Source organism: Lotus japonicus, chromosome 6 (assembly GCF_012489685.1).
Source record: "Lotus japonicus ecotype B-129 chromosome 6, LjGifu_v1.2".
Taxonomy (NCBI): domain Eukaryota; kingdom Viridiplantae; phylum Streptophyta; class Magnoliopsida; order Fabales; family Fabaceae; genus Lotus; species Lotus japonicus.
In genome coordinates this window covers 19,953,923-19,973,076 of record NC_080046.1, presented here as the reverse complement: position 1 = coordinate 19,973,076, position 19,154 = coordinate 19,953,923, and the positions used below count along the sequence as shown (strand labels likewise).

Genomic DNA, 19,154 nt, shown 5'->3' with positions numbered 1-19,154 from the left:
GATCATCACGGTTAGGGCGTCCGGAAGAGGTGGGTCCTTTTATGGGACCCTTTCCAGAGGCTAAGGCTGAATCATCAACTGATTTGTCTTCCACCATCATTGTCCTCCGAGTTTCTTCACCACGAACTATAGAGAACACTTCTAAGAGAGAAGGGAGTTGCTCTTTACCCAAAATTTGGACCCGAATCGGATCAAATTCAGAGTTAAGCCCAGAGAGAAACTTAAAGACTCGCGTTTTTTCAATAAATTGATTCAATGTTGTGGAGTCAGCATCACACTTCATCTTCAGATTTTGATACTAATCTAATTCAATCCAGAGACCATTCAAGGTCCCATACTAATCTGTGACGGAGAGAGTTCCTTGCTTAGAATTGAAAACTTTATTTTCCAATTCATAACAAGCTGAGAGATCTTGTTTCTTGGAATATGTTTGTGCCAGATTATTCCAAATCTCCTTAGCAGTAGGGAAAAACATATAATTCCGACTAATTTCCGGAATCATGGAGTACCAAAACCAGGTCATAATAAGGGAATTCTCTTCACGCCATGTGTCATATTGTGGATCAGTTTTAGCAGGGGCTTTTTCTTCAATATAACTGATTTTCTTGCAACTTATGAGAGTGTGACGGACGAGCTCGAACCATTGGAGGTAGTTGCGCCCATCCAAGCGAAAGGAACCTTGTAATATCGGGAGATCTTTATGGGTCAAAGGTGAAAGAGATACCACTTTCACTCCTGAAGTAGGTTTCTCCTTAGGTATAGGAATCTCTATCTCGTCTCCAGACATACTGAGAGATGTTACTGTAGAAGGGAAACAAGAGGAAAAAATAACAGAAACAGAGAAGATTGCACTCTCCTTGAATGGAAGAACCAAAGGCTTCTCAAGAAAAAAAAAACACCAACAAAGTGAGGAAACGACCCTCAGAACAGGACCAGAAGGCACGGGGAAGCCTCTCTGTGCAATCGCAGTCACGAACAGAGGTTGGCAGGCCGGTGATGAAGAGCACATGCCTCCAAACCGTATAAGCCAACAGTGGCAAAAACAAGGAACGTTACCAGATAAAAGGGTCGTAATAAGACGGCTAGGGTTTTTTTCGCAGAAGCAGAACTCCCAAGATCGGGAGCTCTGATACCAACTTGAATAGGAGAAATTGTATTGTTATTTCTTAATCAGAATACAAAGGGTAATTACATTATATAGAAGAAGACTAATCCTAAATAAGGAAATAACTAATTATGTACATAATCTCATAATAAGAGAATAAATCTCCTAATACTGAATATAATCTTCTAATAATAATTCTTATATTAATTCCTTATTTACAACAATCTCAAATCTCATTAAACTTGTTAAATAATTAACTAATTAAAAACAAAGGACATTTAATTTTAAGTTATACCAATCTCATCACTACACCTTCCTCAACCACAACCACCACCCACCTCGAAAACTCACTAGGTAAACGTCAGGGCAACCGTTAGAAAAATAGTCAATTTGGAATGAAAATTGAACCACCTTACAAATACAATGATTACAATCTTATTTAGCCCAATAAAATAAAGAGAAAAATGAAAGCTTCGAAAAATGTTAATTTTTTTATTTCTGTAATTTAACATAAAGAAGGAGGAGCATTTAGAACTCTAGCAAAATCTCATATATAAATACAAAATCATGTTATATATTGTATAGGAGATTTACACAAAATAAGGTTAAAGGTAAGTGGGACTATTTTTGTTTTCAGTTTCCTTTTCGAGCTTTCGGGATTCCTCCGCAGCTTACAGTTTGCAAAGCTGCCATTAGATAATTGACACCGCATGCACTGAGAAGCTGAGACTGATTGCGACAGTGAGTGACCAGACATAACATGTACCAAAGTGATGCATATGCCAAAAATGTTAAACATTTCCATTTTGGTGAAGAATAGTGTCTTTCTTCTTAATTCTTACAGCCCCCAAAGAATGCTATTGTTTGTTCATCAAAAAATTTCAGTCAGTAATTCAATTATTTACCATCACCTGACCAAAATGCAGCGAACGACTAGGAGAATCATGCTGCCTCTGCACCTTCCGTATTTTATCTACAAAAGAAAAATATTCACTATATGTTTTTTTGGAAGACATATATATTATGTCACTTTTTAGGTGTGTTTGTTTTTCCTGTTGAAACCATATTCAACAGATATATTTAGCTTTTCAAGACAGTTTTTACAACTGAACAAAATAGTTGGGATGAGAAAAAACATATTCACATTCAATCTAATTGATAAGCAATTTGACTACTAAATTAGGATGGAGTAAGTCAAGACAACTGTTGATTGATAAATAGATAGTTGAGATTTAAAACATAGTGAATTCTGCATTATCCGCATTTTTTGTGTGTGATACCCATATTAGGTGGTTCAATAGATTAATGACATTAGTAATTGAAATTATAATTCTCAAAGATATAATTATGGTGTAATAGGTATTTCGTTCACTAGGCAACTCAACTATCCTTCAGCCACGACCTTGAAGTGGTTACAGCAAATCTCAATCCTAGCATTGGGCTTGAGCAACATGGTTTTGATCAAGGAAAATGTCTAACACCGATCAAATCGACGCAATTAATCGTAGGGTACGTTAGAAAATGCAATTGCTCACTCATGCGGTATATGGATTTTTATTACGTGAACTCATTTTAAGTATCATACATTGACCTGACTTAAGGTACCACAACGAGCACCTTAAAATATGTCCTAGTTCGGTATGGTATATAAATATACTATCACATCTTCAGCTATTATTTCTCAATGAATAATTTTAACAACTCACTTTAGAAAAAATAAATCCCCCAATTTGATATGGCCAATCTTTGAAAACTATTTGAAGTTTACTCAAGCAAATCATGACATGACATACATGATACAACCCGGTTCACAGAGCAAGTTGCGGATTTATGGTTTTGTGCTCTACTTAGACCAATAATGCTCTCTTTCTATCTCACTTATCACACTTGCTACTAGGTCTTAAGTTTTAGCCTGCTCATTTGCTAACAGGAGAAGAACTAGCCTGGTTTTAGCTTGCTTAGTTGCTTCTCGGGAGTGACGATATTTCTCAATATGCAATCTTGAATCTTATTAACAAAGTCACCGCACAGAGAAAAAAATGCCATTAAATAATTTTTTGTTCTGAATTCAACTCGAGATCTTTGAGTCCGATGATCATCTAGGTGGACATGAAGAGGACATTTTTAAGCCACTAGAATTGGTTAGCATGATCATCACGGTAGATGCAGGGACAGAACCAGAAAAAATAAGGGGAGTGAAAATTCACATTAAGCAAAGTTAATTGTCCCGAGTTAGAAGAGAAAATAAAAAATTTGTGGGAGCGGCTAAAACAACATTTAAATACAATTCTAATCAGGAAAAAATTTATCTTGGGAGAAGAAACTGCCCCATTTTAACCCAACCTGGGTCTGGTCCTCCGTGGATGTTTGGTTTTACGATTTGCATAGAATTCAAGGCATGGTCATTCTGAAGTTAAGAGATTTGATGCATGTTTGGATACACGATGAAAAATCATGGTGAGCCAAAATCAAGGTGGATAGAAACAACTTTTTTTAGCTTTTGTGGCTGTCCACCATGATTTTAACTTCATCGTGGTTTTCCGCAGTGTATCAAAACATGTACTTAACTTCTAACCAGAAGTAATTCTAGACTATTCACCATGGAACCAAACAAGTCATCATTGACACGGTTCAGGTCACATTTAGGAAGTATGTGATTTCAACATGGATCTGTATAATTCTTCATCTTGAATCACGGCTGGAATACTCCACGTGCCTAGAGGATTTTCTGATACCCTTCCACCTAAAAAAATTGGTTGCCCATAAATAATGGTGGGGTACAGTTAGGGTCTAGTTATACTACCAGAAATGCATTGACAGATTCCAATAAAATACCTTCTTTGGTGGCTTCTGCACATCTTTTCTGGTAGTTCATAGACAGCTGCGGATCCAGTAATTCCAGCAAACTTTCATACTTATTTTCAGCCTCACTAATGCATTTAGCCTGGAGTATTATACAATAATGAGTGTATTACACCACATTTAAACCCCTTGTAAAATGTGAGTGTGAAGTGAACGGAAATGAGAAATGAGATAGAAAAAAGAGAGGTCCAAAGTCATATATTATAAGGAAATGTGAAAAACACATAAGGAATAAATGTGTTTGTAATTACATTCAAGTTGATGAAAAACACATTTAGTTCAATGATACAAGAGACATGGATGTCAAAGGCAAATTCAAACTAACTTAGAGCATGTTTGTTTAAAAGTTGTCCCACTTTCGCATGCACATTTTGTTTTCACGTTGGAAATAAAGTTAATACAAACACACCCTTAGAATTTGCGCTGACAAAAATACAAATACACCCTAAAACAATCGGATTCCAACATGCAAATAAACAAGTTATAATAACTATATATTGATAGTGCATATAAGTTTACAGACATCAAAGTATATTTCACCATTTTAGAATAATATAAGAATTAAAATTAAAATTGATAAAAAAAAGGTAAAATGAGCAAATATAATTCTAGGTCTATGTAAAACAGTTTACGCTGGATATGGTTTTACGAGAGATGCTATGAACGATTGAGATCTCAGGATGGTCCCGGTAAATAACTAGACCCACCATATTAGTGAAACTAAGACCATGTGATTACATAGATAATAATAAGTGTGTTGAGATAAGAACTAAAGACAATATTATTAGCATTTCTCTTGTTTTACTAAAGGCTTAATTGTATTTTTCGTTGCTCATCTATCGCGATTGTGCGATTCCGGTCCCTGATATTTTTGGTCTCAAAAAATTTTATTTGTGAAAATTGAGTCATTCTGTTAAGTGACGTCCAAACGTATGTCATATGTGTCCAGCTGGATTTTTAAATCAAGTATAATTAGTTACTATATTTATATGATTAGGAAAATGTAATTGCAATGTAATTAGTTGGTCTTCATTGTCCTCTTCACTATAACTGCATTTTTGCTCCTCCATGCCTCAGCCATCGCCTCTATGAACCACCCTCACTTCTTCATCCACAACAGAAACAATAATCAAAGTGTTGATGATTTCTTCAACAACTATAACTAGAAACCACCCACTTCAAATTAAAGCAACATTAAATCAGATAAACATCAACCAAACCAGCCCAGCAACCTCTCCAACGTCCCTTTCCCTCATCAACCACTCAAACCCTCACAATAACCTCCGCCACTGCCCTTTGCCACGGAGCCACCACACCGATCTAGTGACCACCACGACCAGCACTGGCCAAAACCCAAAACCATCATTGCTCCACCGGCAGCAACCCAACCAACACCGCAACCAACAAATAAACAAACCCCCTCCAAAACCCAATCCAAACACTGCAAACCCTTGTGCCACCTTGAGATGCCTTAGCAACCACCGTGGCCTCACCCCCCATAACCCAGCCAAGCTGGATGTTTCCGTTACCTCTGAACCGTGTATAAACCACAGGTCCAACATCCAGCTGCCGCGAGCTCCCTGGTGGCCACCAATCATGTCGATCCACAGACTCCAAGGCCAGCAGGCTCCTTTGTTCCCTATTTCAAAATCTCATCCCTTTCTTTCTCTTGAATCTGATTAAGTTGATGAGGTTGGAAGTCGCAGCTTTAACGCCATGGTCATGGTGGTTCGCGAAGTTGGCTCTGACAGTGGCGTAGTGTGGCAACTCCAACTGTGGGGCTTTGAAAAGTCTCCATTGAGTAGCTGAGAGGGAAGAAGAGTGGAGGTGGGGCGGCTGGGTTCTGGTGGGCAAGCGAAATACTAAGTTTCAGGTGAGAAGAGGGATGGGAGAAGATGAAGTAGAGAAGGGGTGGGGTGATGTGCTTCATGTATTAGGTTTAGATTTGGAAAATTTTAACTTTTAGGGTTATGCTTAGTTTTAAGGCTTAATTGCAACTTTAGCCCCTGACGTTTACCAATTCCATAATGTTAGTCCCCCACTTAATTTAATTACACGGATGGTCTCTGACTTTGCTGCTCGTCTGCAATGTTGGTCCTGTCATTTATTTGTTAACGGAGGAGGCTTACGTGGATGTCCAATTGGAGAGAGAAAGAAGGACTGAAGTGAGAGGGAAGCACGTGAGTTGCACGTGAGACATCTTCTACCCTCTTCCTCCTTAAAAAACAGAGCACCGTGAGGAAGATGTTTCGAAGCTTGAGATTGAGCGAAAAGGGAAGAGATAAAAAACGAATGAGTCCCTAGAGGCGAGGAAGAAGGTTGAATCAGTTGCTGGTCTCTTTCTCTCTCCAATTCAACTTCCACATCAACTAAGTGACCATCCAAGTAAACCTCCTCCATTAACATACAAACGGTAGGACCAACGTTGCAGACTGCCAGCAAAGTCAGGGACCATCTGTGTAATTAAATTAGGTGGGAGACTAAAATCGTAGAATTAGTAAACGTCAGGGGCCAAAGTTGCAATTAAGCCTAGTTAAAATTAAGTTTTTTATTTAAATTTATTATACTTTAAAATAGGAGAAATTATAATATTATTGCTTAATAAGAATACAACAGGTGATTACATTATATAGTGACTAAACCTAAACAAGGAAATAAATAAATTTGTACACAAACAAATCTCCTAATAATAAAACAAATATTCTCATATTAATTCAAATATTACGGCAGTTTTCAAGTGAATCATATGCTGACATGTCATCTACGTAGCACCTAAGTTGGTATCTATGTCAATAGATGAGCGCCACATAAGCAGGCTGCGCTAAATTTTGGATGTCTCTCTAACAGAAGAACCCAATTTTAAAAAATAAAAAAAATCACAGGACCAAAATTTAAAAATCACGGGACCATAATAATTAGCGTAGTTAAATCAACACATTTGAAACAATTACAAGAAAGATATCAGCTGACCAACAAATTTCGAGAGAGCATACTGGCATTCTATGAGCAAATATATAAATTAGAAACACTTTGCAATCAGTTTGACATACTCACCAGCATAGCAGGGGCAGTTGAAGCTCCATATATTCTGATAAACATGCGCAAAATATTGAAATTATTTTCTAAAACATCATCCTGCATGAGGGCTTTTAGTCAAACTAAAATTCAGACAGTATGAATGCTAGTGGTTACAAAATTTGGATTATTGGACTCACCTCGTAGTCATACCTGCAGCAAGACTGCACCATTATTAGGACTGAACAATTATGGTGAATGAAATTATAAAATTGAAACATGTTACGGTAAGACTGAAATCCATACATAATTACATACACATAATTACAGAAAGGAAACATGAACAACGGCAAAGAAGTAACATAAAAACCAATCATGGATGAGGTTGGTCTTATCCAAATTGCTATGAGAAGCAAATTTCAAAATTTTCTGTAAAAATGAAACTTGATATCTGATAAGCTACATATAAAAATTTTGATGCCACCAGATTTTCTTGAATTGGAACTATCTTTTGTGGTACAAGCTGGTTTCATATGATTATAATTGTCAGTTTGGTCAATACTTCAATTAATCTTAGAGTAGAAAGGAAACTTTTATAAAATTGTGAAGCCAACAAATTCTTTTGTATTAGAACTATATTTTGTGGTATAAGTTGGTATCATATTTTTATCATTGTCAGTTTGGTCAATGCTTTTATTACTCTTAGAGTAGAGAGCATACCTTTGAGAGTGAAAGGAATGACAAACAAAAGTAATAGTTATAAACTTAAGATGCAACCACTTTTCTAAATTTTTTGTCAAGGAAAATGTTTTGTAGACACCCCAATTGGGTGTTTACACCCAAATAACAATGACAGAAATGAAGAGAAGAGAACGAAGTGGTATATGAGATAGGAAAAAATGAGATGTATGTGGGGTGTCAACAGTTGGGTGTTTAAAAGTTGGCATTGTATTGGTAACAATAATGCAACCATTTATTTATATCTAAATTCATTGATTTCATTCTCCGAGCAATTAAGTTCAATGAGTAATTGCTGATGAATTTACGGAAGACCTATAAGCTTGGCATCCTTCAAATAGTACACACGACAAAGAAAAGGCACCGTGTTCAAAGTGATCACAAAATTCTGTCAGCATGAAGTCATGAAAAAACAGAACATAGTACTTACAGATCATCAGAAACTTCCACTAAGAATTCTGAAACTGAAAGAAACTCCATATGTAAGTCCTCAACCTTCAAAACCGATTCAGAAGAACAGAATTATCCTGATGACATATACTAACTCAACAAATTTTATATCACTGTATGTAGAAGTTTATGTTGTCAGAGCTTTTAGCTTATCATTGGTACCTTAGCTCCTCGCAGTTCATAGAGAAGAAGATTCAGCACTCGATAATCAAAAGACTTTAAATGAATAGCCTTCATCACATCATCAACAAGAATCTGAATAGAAAATACTTTATCAGATGTCAAACAAGGAATTTTGAGAAGGATTTGGCTCAAAGTATACCCGTTTTCTAAACAGAAAGAAAAGGGTACATGAATTATGTATACCTCCTCCTTGTTTGTCATTGCATGACAGAGCTTTCTTTCAAGAGCCCAATACTCTTCTCCAAGTCTAAGTTCGTCTTTTATCCTTAGCTCATCAAGCAAAAAAAAAGAACCAAATTAAGCTCAATCTTAACAACAGAAAGTATGACATATGTTAAATGAATGAAAGAAACCGAGAGGTATTGGACTGAATCTGTGTGTATCAACTACACAATGGAGTGTATTATATATAATAGGTAACAATAAATAAATACTATCATTGTTTCCTTGCCTATAATGACTAGGCTACCTAATTACAATTAATATAAGATATCCTACCAATTTACAAGATATCTAACAATCTCCGTCAAGCTAGAGCATATATGCCATATGCACTAAGCTTGTTACAAATGTAATTAACTCGAGCTCGAAGACTTGTTAAAATCATCAGTCAGCTGACCATTTGAATTGGCGAACCTAGTGCTAATATCACCATATAAAATCTTCACTCTAATAAAATGGCAATCAATCTCAATATGCTTGGTACTCTCGCACGTTTCCCGGGAAAACTTCCCAAGAGGTCACCCATCATAATATTGCTCCAAGGCTAGCACACTTAACCATGGAGTTCTTATGAGTTGGCTCCCGAAAAAAAGTTGCAACTTATTGTTATGAGTAGTACCAATCAAATCTCTTATGCCCTCCTCAACTGTATAGTCCATCCCTATACAGTCTCGGAATACCTCTTGTTCGGGTGTGAGATCGGTTCATTCATGTGCCCCTCGGCCTAGAAGTCTGGAGCCGCTCCTTGTCCGTGCCTCACTGCACCGGCGATCACTCCCCGCCCTCGTCGGCCCCGGGCGTCACAGGCCCACCAGCTTCCGCTTGGTTCGTCCTCGAACCACACTGTACTGGGAGAGGTCGGCTCTGATACCACAATGTAACGCCCCGATTTCTCGAGTGTCACACAGTAAACCAAACATCACCATTTTCGTAAAGAATTTTCGCCGTTCAATTATTAATCTTGTTTTAATGACAAAAGTTCATTAATTACAAAACTCTTGAAACTTTACGAAATAAATTTGCGGAATAAATAAGAAATGCATTACTGAATAAAATAATTCGTAAGTAAAAGAAACCATAATTCAAGTACATAAATTAAACCCTGGGCTAAAGCCCTACATCAAATGAAATCCCTGAAAATAAAGACTGATAAAAGATAGTTCAACACTACGAAACACTCAACCCCCAGCATGGCAACATCAGTCACTCGTCGAGCCAACCGCACTGTCTCTGGCGCTTCTTCACAGGAGCCCTGACCTCTGGTGCATCAGCTACTGCATCGTACCGTGGAGCAAAGTCCTCCATAGGCTCAGCAGGAACTGAAAGGGACTCTAGAGGCGGAGCTGGAAAGTCGCTAATGCGTGTCCACCGATCTGGTGCCCCGAACGCCCGTGAAGAAACCTCCCCTCCTGCACCCTCTGTGGAGAGTTCGAGCAAGAACCCTCATCTCCTGGATGCAAGAAGCGACATGGTGCGAAGGGCATCTTGACCTTGCCCCACTCCATGATCTGTGTCTCGAAGACGTTCCCGTGCCGGTCACGTCCCGTGATCGTAGCGCTGTCGACATAGAGGCGACGTACCTTGGCAGAGTCGGTCTGTCAAGCGTTGTCCTTATGATGGTCATGCAAATCTATCGTCCACGAGACCACTGCACTCTTGACCTTCACCATCTGGGCCCCCCCAGAATAACACATAAACAAATAACAGGGTCAGATCTCATATTCTCATATAAACATTCACATAATCATGTAACTCTCATAAATAACAAGGTATAATAAGCATAGTTTTTAGGTCATATCTCAGTCAGTCACCTAAGTTCAGTTAGGCTAGCGACCTCACCATTCACACAACCACCTCAACACCGATGGCCATATTCACGATCATCCGCAGATGAACAATTCTGGGAGGGGATACACCGTACAACCCTCATTTATGTGGGGGGACACACCGTCCGCCCACAGAATCACAAGGTGACCGCAGTCGACCAAATCACGTGGGGACACACCGTACAACCCACAAAACAAGAGTGCAGTGGTCTCGTGGACGATAGATTTGCATGACCAGCATAAGGACAACGCCTGACAGACCGACTCTGCCAAGGTACGTCGCCTCTATGTCGGCAGCGCTACGATCACGGGACGTGACCGGCACGGGAACGTCGTCGAGACACAGATCATGGAGTGGGGCAAGGTCAAGATGCCCTTCGCACCATGTCGCTTCTTGCATCCAGGAAATGAGGGTTCTTGCTCGAACTCTCCACAGAGGGTTGCAGGAGGGGAGGTTTCTTCACGGGCATTCGAGGGTGTTTTGTGGGTTGTACGGTGTGTCCCCACGTGATTTGGTCGACTGCGGTCACCTTGTGATTCTGTGGGCGGACGGTGTGTCCCCCCACATGAATGAGGGTTGTACGGTGTGTCCCCTCCGAGAATTGTTCATCTGCGGATGATCGTGAATATGGTCATTGGTGTTGAGGTGGTTGTGTGAATGGTAAGGTCGCTAGCCTAACTGAACTTAGGTGACTGAATGAGATATGACCTAAAAACTATGCTTATTATACCTTGTTATTTATGAGAGTTACATGATTATGTGAATGTTTATATAAGAATATGAGATCTGACCCTGTTATTTGTTTATGTGTTATTCTGGGGGGCCCAGATGGTGAAGGTCAAGAGTGCAGTGGTCTCGTGGACGATAGATTTGCATGACCAGCATAAGGACAACGCCTGACAGACCGACTCTGTCAAGGTACGTCGCCTCTATGTCGGCAGCGCTACGATCACGGGACGTGACCGGCACGGGAACGTCGTCGAGACACAGATCATGGAGTGGGGCAAGGTCAAAATGCTCTTCGCACCATGTCGCTTCTTGCATCCAGGAAATGAGGGTTCTTGCTCGAACTCTCCACAGAGGGTTGCAGGAGGGGAGGTTTCTTCACGGGCGTTCGGGGCACCAGATCGGTGGACACGCATTGGCGACTTTCCAGCTCCGCCTCTAGAGTCCCTTCCAGTTCCTGCTGAGCCTATGGAGGACTTTGCTCCACGGTACGATGCAGTAGCTGATGCACCAGAGGTCAGGGCTCCTGTGAAGAAGCGCCAGAGACAGTGCGGTTGGCTCGACGAGTGACTGATGTTGCTATGCTGGGGGTTGAGTGTTTCGTAGTGTTGAACTATCTTTTATCAGTCTTTATTTTCAGGGATTTCATTTAATGTAGTGCTTTAGCCCAGGGTTTAATTTATGTACTTGAATTATGGTTTCTTTTACTTACGAGTTATTTTATTCAGTAATGCATTTCTTATTTATTCCGCAAATTTATTTCGTAAAGTTTCAAGAGTTTCGTAATTAATGAACTTTTGTCATTAAAACAAGATTAATAATTGAACGGCGAAAATTCTTTACGAAAATGGTGATGTTTGGTTTACTGTGTGACACTCGAGAAATCGGGGCGTTACATCGGTGGTGGTTGTTACCGAAAAAATGATGGTGACGGCTGGAATACTGAGACAGGCTGCCAGAAAGAAAGCCATGACAGAGGTAAGAGCCGGAAACCACAGATGAGACACGGTTTCCGAAAAATGCACTGTATCACAGTGGGTCCACTGTGTAATCACGGACTAGGATTAGGGTTGCCTCTCGTTAGGCTCTAGATACCATGTAAAATGAAAAAAAAAAAAACGAGAGATATTGGACTGAATCTGTGTGGGTGAACTACACAACGGAGTGTAATATATATAATCAATACATAATATCAGTGTTTACCTATTTACAATGATTACGCTACCTAACTACAATTAATACAAAATATCCTACCTATTTACAAAATATCTTACAATATAGAATGCATAATGCGTACCTTCCAGTCAAAAGGCCTTTATGCTCAAAAATAGTCACCAGTGGTCCAACTGGGTCATTTGAGAAGCAAGAGACCAAATCGTGAGTTGCTTTCTACAAGAAAGGTAAAATAAGTTACTACTTAAAACAAGGAGATTCAAATTGCCAATGCATAAATCCCAAATGCCGTCAACCACCTCATCTTCTGTTGCTGGTGTTTGTTGCAACTTCTCATTCATTTTATCCAGCTGCATCATAACAACAACAAATTCTCAGCACAAATTAGGAGCTTTTGCAGGTTTCATACTTACAATTGGAATATATTTCACATTTTCACTGATTCACTAATAGTAATAATAACCAATCTGAACTAATATTCTCAGAACTTATGCTTCCTAGTGGAAAAAATGGTCCACATCTCTTCTATCAAATGCATGCATCAAATCAAGAATCTCATCTCATCAAACTCAAAGACCAAGAAACCCATTCTAAGACAATAAAGCATGTATATAGAAAATTGAGTGTCTTAATGCAAAGACAGCCATTGCCTGTGCAAGGTAGTAATGTCTATGCAATGAAATATATTAGAATTTGAGAGGCCTAACTCAAACAAAAGTTAGCTCAAGAGTTGAGGGCTGCTCTATCCTTTATAAAGGTTATCTATGTATATCTCTAGTCAATGTGAGACTTCTTCTAACACACCCTCACGCCCAAGGCTCATCTGGAGTATGGAATTTGCGGGACTGGACAATTGCCGGGTGGCCCAAATATGGGAGGTTTCCACCAACAAACGGATCTAAGATTGGTTTTGATACCATATTAGAATTTGGGAGACCTAACTAAAACCAAAAGCTAGTTCAAGAATTGAGGGTTGCTCTACCATTTATAAAGATTATCTATGTCATATCTCTAGTCAATGTGAGACTTCTAACAAACTATTTAATTTCTTTTGCTGAAAATCTGAGCGATCACAAGCTCAAAGCTGGTTATTGGAAAGTTGACTTTTCTGATGATATTCTTGACCAAAATAATGTGTGAATAAGGTGGAGGTAGTACTTCCACCGCTGAGGTTAAACATCAAGCCCCAGCAAGCATGCATATGGAAAGTGAAGCATCATGCATACACAACAACTGCTAAGGGATGACGACTGATGCTATTTTGGCTGTTGAATGATGGTCCATGTACAGCCCAGCTCAAGACAACAAAAAATCATCCCTATTTATGCCAGATACATCATTACTTTGCCACTCAAAAGACATGCCTTGATCATTCACGCTATATTAGCACTACATATCCATAATTTCAATGGCCAAAAGGATGCTAGTCCTAAACAGATACCATACTGAGTGTCTCTTTGCCAAGGTCAATTGGTACATACTGCTCTATCTATTTTGTCTTCTAGGCACACATACAGCAGAACCTCTTTTAGGAACCCCATACGTGCAAAAAATAAAGATTTGACTTGAACAAATAAAAGGGTTGCTAAATTTAATAACATAATCTAGTGTGTACCTGATAAATATAACTTTCTGTGAATGAAAGAATGGGTAAATATTTGAATATTGATTGTGGCTTGCTTACATCCAACCCATGAAACATAAAATAAGATCTGCACTGAAAAAACAAGTTCACATTGGCATTGAAATCACAAGGCAAGATTCACATAGCTAGGCTCATTTATTAAATGGCATTAAGCCCCTACCAAACTACTCTTATTGTAAATTGACAACAAAAAGATGAAATGCAAAACTGATACATGGCACTTCATTAATCTATTAATCAATAAGGTAAATAATGGCATATAACCTTGTATTTCTCATAATAATAATTTTAAAGTTTGTTCATGTGTTCAAAGATTTTCAGATTGCTATCTTTTTTTTTTTAACTGGGGATCCCCATAGACAATTAGACATAATTGGCAGAGTAACCTCGGGCTGGGGTGGAGGTGGTTAGTAAAACCCCTCTGTCCAAAGTGGAAACTCTAGAACTTTAACAATGCAAGTAAAGATCATGAGGTTATAGCCCACATCCACTATACCAATAATTGTTGTGTTGTCACATATCCGCCAAAGCATTTATCAGAATTAGTGAGGTCTAACTCAACACAAAAGCAAGCTCAATAGTTGACGATTGATCTACCCTTTATAAACGTTTTTTGGTCATATCTCTAGCCAATGTGGGATTTCTAACAGCATTATAACAGATTACCAAGTCATAACAAAGACATTACTTTTGGAATATATACTTACAAAATCCTCAAGGGTAGAATTTGCCTTTTCCATGGAATCCAGACTCACCATGGCCATGTTTTCATTACAACATGGCAACAAACTACGTTCCTTCTTCTGACTGCAACTTAGCAAAGCATTTCCACCATGATTTTGTTGAAAACCTATGTAAAAAGTGAAAATTCAATTCAAAAAACTTGATTAAATATCATAAAATTAAAACATGCGTGAAAATACATAAAAAAAACAAATCACCAGTATTATGTTGTTCGGTGACAAGGTGTTGTTGCGCATCCTCAAGAAACGAAGATGAGAGCTGCAAAATGGAGAAGTTAAAATTTGGGGTGAATGCAGAGAGAGAGAGAGAGAGAGAGAAGTGGAACTCACTGTAGGCATGAGGTGAGAAACCAAGCGGCACTTGTGGTCCATTCCAAGTTCAGATTCTCCGACGGCGGCGGCGGAGCCACACGGTGGTGGTTCGATTAAGAAGAGCATGAGATTAGCGAGGAAGCGGTTGGAGTGATGATCGGAGGTTGAAACTGATACGCCGCGTGATTCCATGAATTCCACCATTCTCTGTACTTTTTCAAGTTTCCGTAACTCTTCCATTCTCCTCCACACTGACACTACCGTCACTCACGACTACAATGTTTGCCTTAGGCTGATTTTACTTGCGAGCACAAGCCAAATATGAAAAATTAATTAATTTCTTTTTGTTTAAACCAAACCAATTTTAATTAATCAGTTCCGATTTATTTTGTTAATTAAAAGTTCATGTAAAAGTATTTTTTTTCTCCCTACGATAGCTTAAGTGATAAGAGATGGAGATATATGGGTTGGGGACGGAAAGGTCTATGGATCAATTTCTAGAAAGTGTAATTTAGGTTTCTGATGTATAAAAAAATACAATTCCTTTAACATCAAAACATGTGAAATTGTCCCTGAATGATAACTCAAGTGGTAAGAGTTAGGGGACATATAAATTAGGTGGGGGAGGCCTAAGATTCAATCCCTGAAAGATGCAATTTATCTTTCTAAAGTACCCAAAAAATGTGAAATCAATTTGAAATACATCAGTCATAAACATATTATAAATGTTTTGCCGAACCACGAGTCATTTTGACCAGGCAAGGAGTGCCCTTTTGGTGGGAGAATGGTTAAGCCTAGAGTATACTTGTTCTGGTGTCGTTGCCTTGAATCACATTTCGGTGCGTAGAGCGTTATAGGGCTAGCCTTCTTAGATGGTGGTGTTGCTTGTTGGGCCAAGGAGATATCTTGTGTTTGGTTGTTTGACTTTTGAGGTTTGTGGGGTTTAATTGTTGTTTCTGGCCTTTCAGGGTTGTTGTTCTTGCAGGTTTTTGTTTTAAAAGGAGTTAGAGCCTTTAGTGAGGGTGTTGTACAGTGATTGATTGTTAGATTTGTTACTCTTATCCCACTGTTATACTATTTTTTTAGAGGGCGAACAACTCTTTCTCTTTCATTAGGTGGTTGATACGCGTTCTGCAAGTGTACATAATGCCCAAAGTAATATAAAAGATTGTCGAATCATAGAGATTGGGGAAGAATCGATTTACACTAGCAATGGTTGCTTAAATTAGAAGAAAAGTAAAAACAAATAATATTTGATTGATTGGTGGAGAACTTAGAATTTAGAAGTGTAGAAGAAACAATGTTTGGAAGCTAGCATTTGGGTTAGCTTCACCAAAACAAGTTATGCTTTAAGAAAACTGAGCTTATATGGAATGCAAATGGAATTCTTTCCATTGTTGATCTAGCATATTTCTCAAAGCATTGATTCTTCAAGTCAAAAAGAGCTTTCAATAGATTTCACTAATCTGACTCCTCATCACCTACGAGCAACCTAGTTGAAGATTAAGTTCAGGCCATCAACTACTAGTCGTTGCCCTTATTCCTAAAGTGCAAAATGCTCTAATAAAATCATTCTCAGGTCCTCTATTCAAAGTCAAACTTTCATTTGTGCAAAGAAAGTTAAGATAACTTGCATGCATTTCAAGCTAATATTGTAACAGGGACCGTGAACTCATAGAAAGAAACCTTATTCCATATAAAACTCAGAAGTTCAAAATATAAACAAGTAAGGGATCCACATCTCAAATGTTAAAAGAAACCTAGCCAAGCATGGCTAAATTAAACATAGCTTCTAACCTGAATAAGAGCCTTAGAAAAGCTTCAAAACACCTTACACAAGCTTAGACTTAAAGAAAACCAAGATACAAAACTAAAATGACAAAGTTCTATTTATAGGCAAAGTAGCACATGCACACATGGGCGTGCAACATGGTGCACCAACATGTGTGCAACATTGCTGAAAATGTCAAGCTATTGTGCTGGCGCGCATGTGCGTGCCATATGGTGCGCGCACATGCGTGCAAGCTTCGCTGGCAGCATCTTCTTCAGCTCAAAACTCCATCATAAATGTCCTTCAAGTCCTTCAACAACTATTTCTCTTCATTACTTGTTTTTGAAACCTCATTGGCTCTTAATCATCTTAACTCCTTGATATTCCTCTCCAAGAAAGATTTCTAGAAAAACAATTAAACCCTGGCTACACACTAAATGATTCATCAAACATAACTTGTAACCACAAAACATCAAATAATGTGCATAACTCCATAGAAATTCAGCTAAGCATTCAGAACATGTTGGTGATTAAATAATACTTCCTCCGTTCCAGAAAGTTTGTAGTTTAAGGTTGTGGCACAAAGAGTAAGAAATCAATTATTAATAGTATAATTTGACTAGATTGCCCTATTTATTTTACTAGTATGATGTGCAACTATTAAATTATACTTAGATAGAGAAAAATGTAATTAATAGAGAAGAGTTGTGGTTGGTTAATATGAAAGATGATAAGTGAGAGAAAATGTATTAAATGAGGGTATAGGTGGAAAAAAATGGGGAAAAATGCATTGGCATCCGAAAACAACAAACTATTTGGGATATTTAAATCATACCCAAAACTACAAACTTTCTGGAACGGAGGGAGTACTCATTTTGCTCTTAATTCCTCTAACATGCTAGACAAGGGACCCAAATGTAAAAAAACTCAATACTATAGACTAAAATGCAATAAAAGACTCAAAAAGACTATAATGCAAATGATGACTCTGAAATGATAAAAGACATAAATGCAACTAAAGACTCTACTTAATTAACTAAAAAGAAAATAAAAACTGAAGAAAAGACAAGAAAATTAAGGCAAAAAGACCAAATAAATTCATGTCATCACAGCACTATACTCAAGGACAGCTTGTCATCAAGCGTAAAATTTAAGGGAGCTTGTTCTCAAGCACAGAACTAATCACCTCTTCTTCACATATTCAAGCTTTTAACCACACAAATACTTTACTAGAAAGAGAACAAGTCAGTGTACAAAACACAAGGTGAAAGGTTAGCACAAGTGAGAGAAATCACTAAACAAGAGTTCATCGAATTCCTCACATATTAAGCACTCATCTCACATTTTGGGTGCTCTGACATACAAGCACAAAGCTTCAACCCTAATAATCAATCAACTCAAAGTTAGTTGCAAAGTAGTAAGAATCAGAGAGAGAACTCAAAATGGTTGTAACTTTGGCTAAGGCTAAGGTAGGGAAATCAAGAAAAAGATAGCACAAGGGCTCTCAAAATCATTTTGGGAGGAGTGACTTTTTTATTCAATACAATCTGAGCAGAATGTTAAGTCTGAGGGACTCCTTCCTTCTTTTTCAACTTTCTCTTCTTCTTTTTTTCAATTGTCAATGCACTTTCCTTTCTTTTGACAATTCAGCTGCTAGCTTTTTTTTTTTACTTTGTTGGAAGGAAGTCCTTTTTAAATTTTCCCCGCTCAAACAAAACCACAAGTCACTCACCAAAACACAATTCACCAGTAGGCCCCGTTTGGGGTGGTTTTTGGTTTTATGTTTTGAAATTTTTAAAAACTAAAATTATTTTTCAGTTTTACAAATATTGTTTTTGTTTTTTGTGATTTTGAGTTTTAAAATACTTGGTGTTAACTTTGTAAATCCACAATAGTCACAACAATTACCAAATTAGTGAATTCACGACAATGGGTGGTCGTGGCGACACGATAATAGAGGTGTCGGATAGCAGCGGTGGTAGAGTTTCGATGTTATCTAATGACGGTGACAGTGGCGGTTATGGTGGTGGAGGGTGGTGGTGGCAGAAGCGACAGTGGTGGTAGAAGGTGGAGGTAGTGGTCGTGTTAGGGGTGGTGATGCTAGTGGAAGTAGTAGTGCCGGTGGTGGTGCCAACACCGAAGGTGGTGGTGCCAACACCGAAGGTGGTGGTGGTGATGGGGGAGGTGATTGTAGTGGCAATGAAGGTGTGGTGGTGGAGGGGGTGTTATCTGGTGCTCGTGATGATGATGGTGGTGGCAGCGACCCTCACTGAACACTGTCTATATCTGTCTACTATTAATTCTGGTACAAAAAGAAAAGAAAAAGAGCTTATTCTCAAACTTCCCCTTCTTCCTCAAAGCACGATGTGGTGGTTGTGGCGG

The 19,154-nt window shown here is 38.4% G+C and overlaps 1 protein-coding gene across 4 annotated transcripts; it reads right to left on the bottom strand.

Annotated features, from left to right (window-relative positions):
• Window positions 1–3,292: 3,292 nt before the first annotated feature.
• LOC130723380 (uncharacterized) lies at window positions 3,293–15,300 on the bottom strand. Of its 4 annotated transcripts, none has more exons than XM_057574400.1 (13): window positions 15,020–15,299; window positions 14,888–14,948; window positions 14,654–14,796; window positions 13,917–14,018; window positions 12,601–12,651; window positions 12,426–12,517; window positions 8,537–8,618; window positions 8,333–8,425; window positions 8,151–8,215; window positions 7,183–7,206; window positions 7,022–7,055; window positions 3,941–4,049; window positions 3,293–3,848 (listed from the first exon to the last, which is right to left on the bottom strand). In XM_057574400.1, exons 1-13 carry the CDS (start codon window positions 15,239–15,241, stop codon window positions 3,748–3,750), a joined length of 1,179 nt encoding a protein of 392 aa, XP_057430383.1. In that variant the 5' UTR covers window positions 15,242–15,299; the 3' UTR covers window positions 3,293–3,747. The 4 variants fall into 4 exon arrangements, 2 of the variants coding, with proteins under 2 accessions (XP_057430383.1, XP_057430382.1); XM_057574399.1 differs by having other exon boundaries at window positions 7,022–7,102; window positions 7,183–7,195; window positions 15,020–15,298; XR_009014268.1 differs by having other exon boundaries at window positions 3,818–3,848; window positions 7,183–7,195; window positions 15,020–15,300.
• Window positions 15,301–19,154: the final 3,854 nt, after the last annotated feature.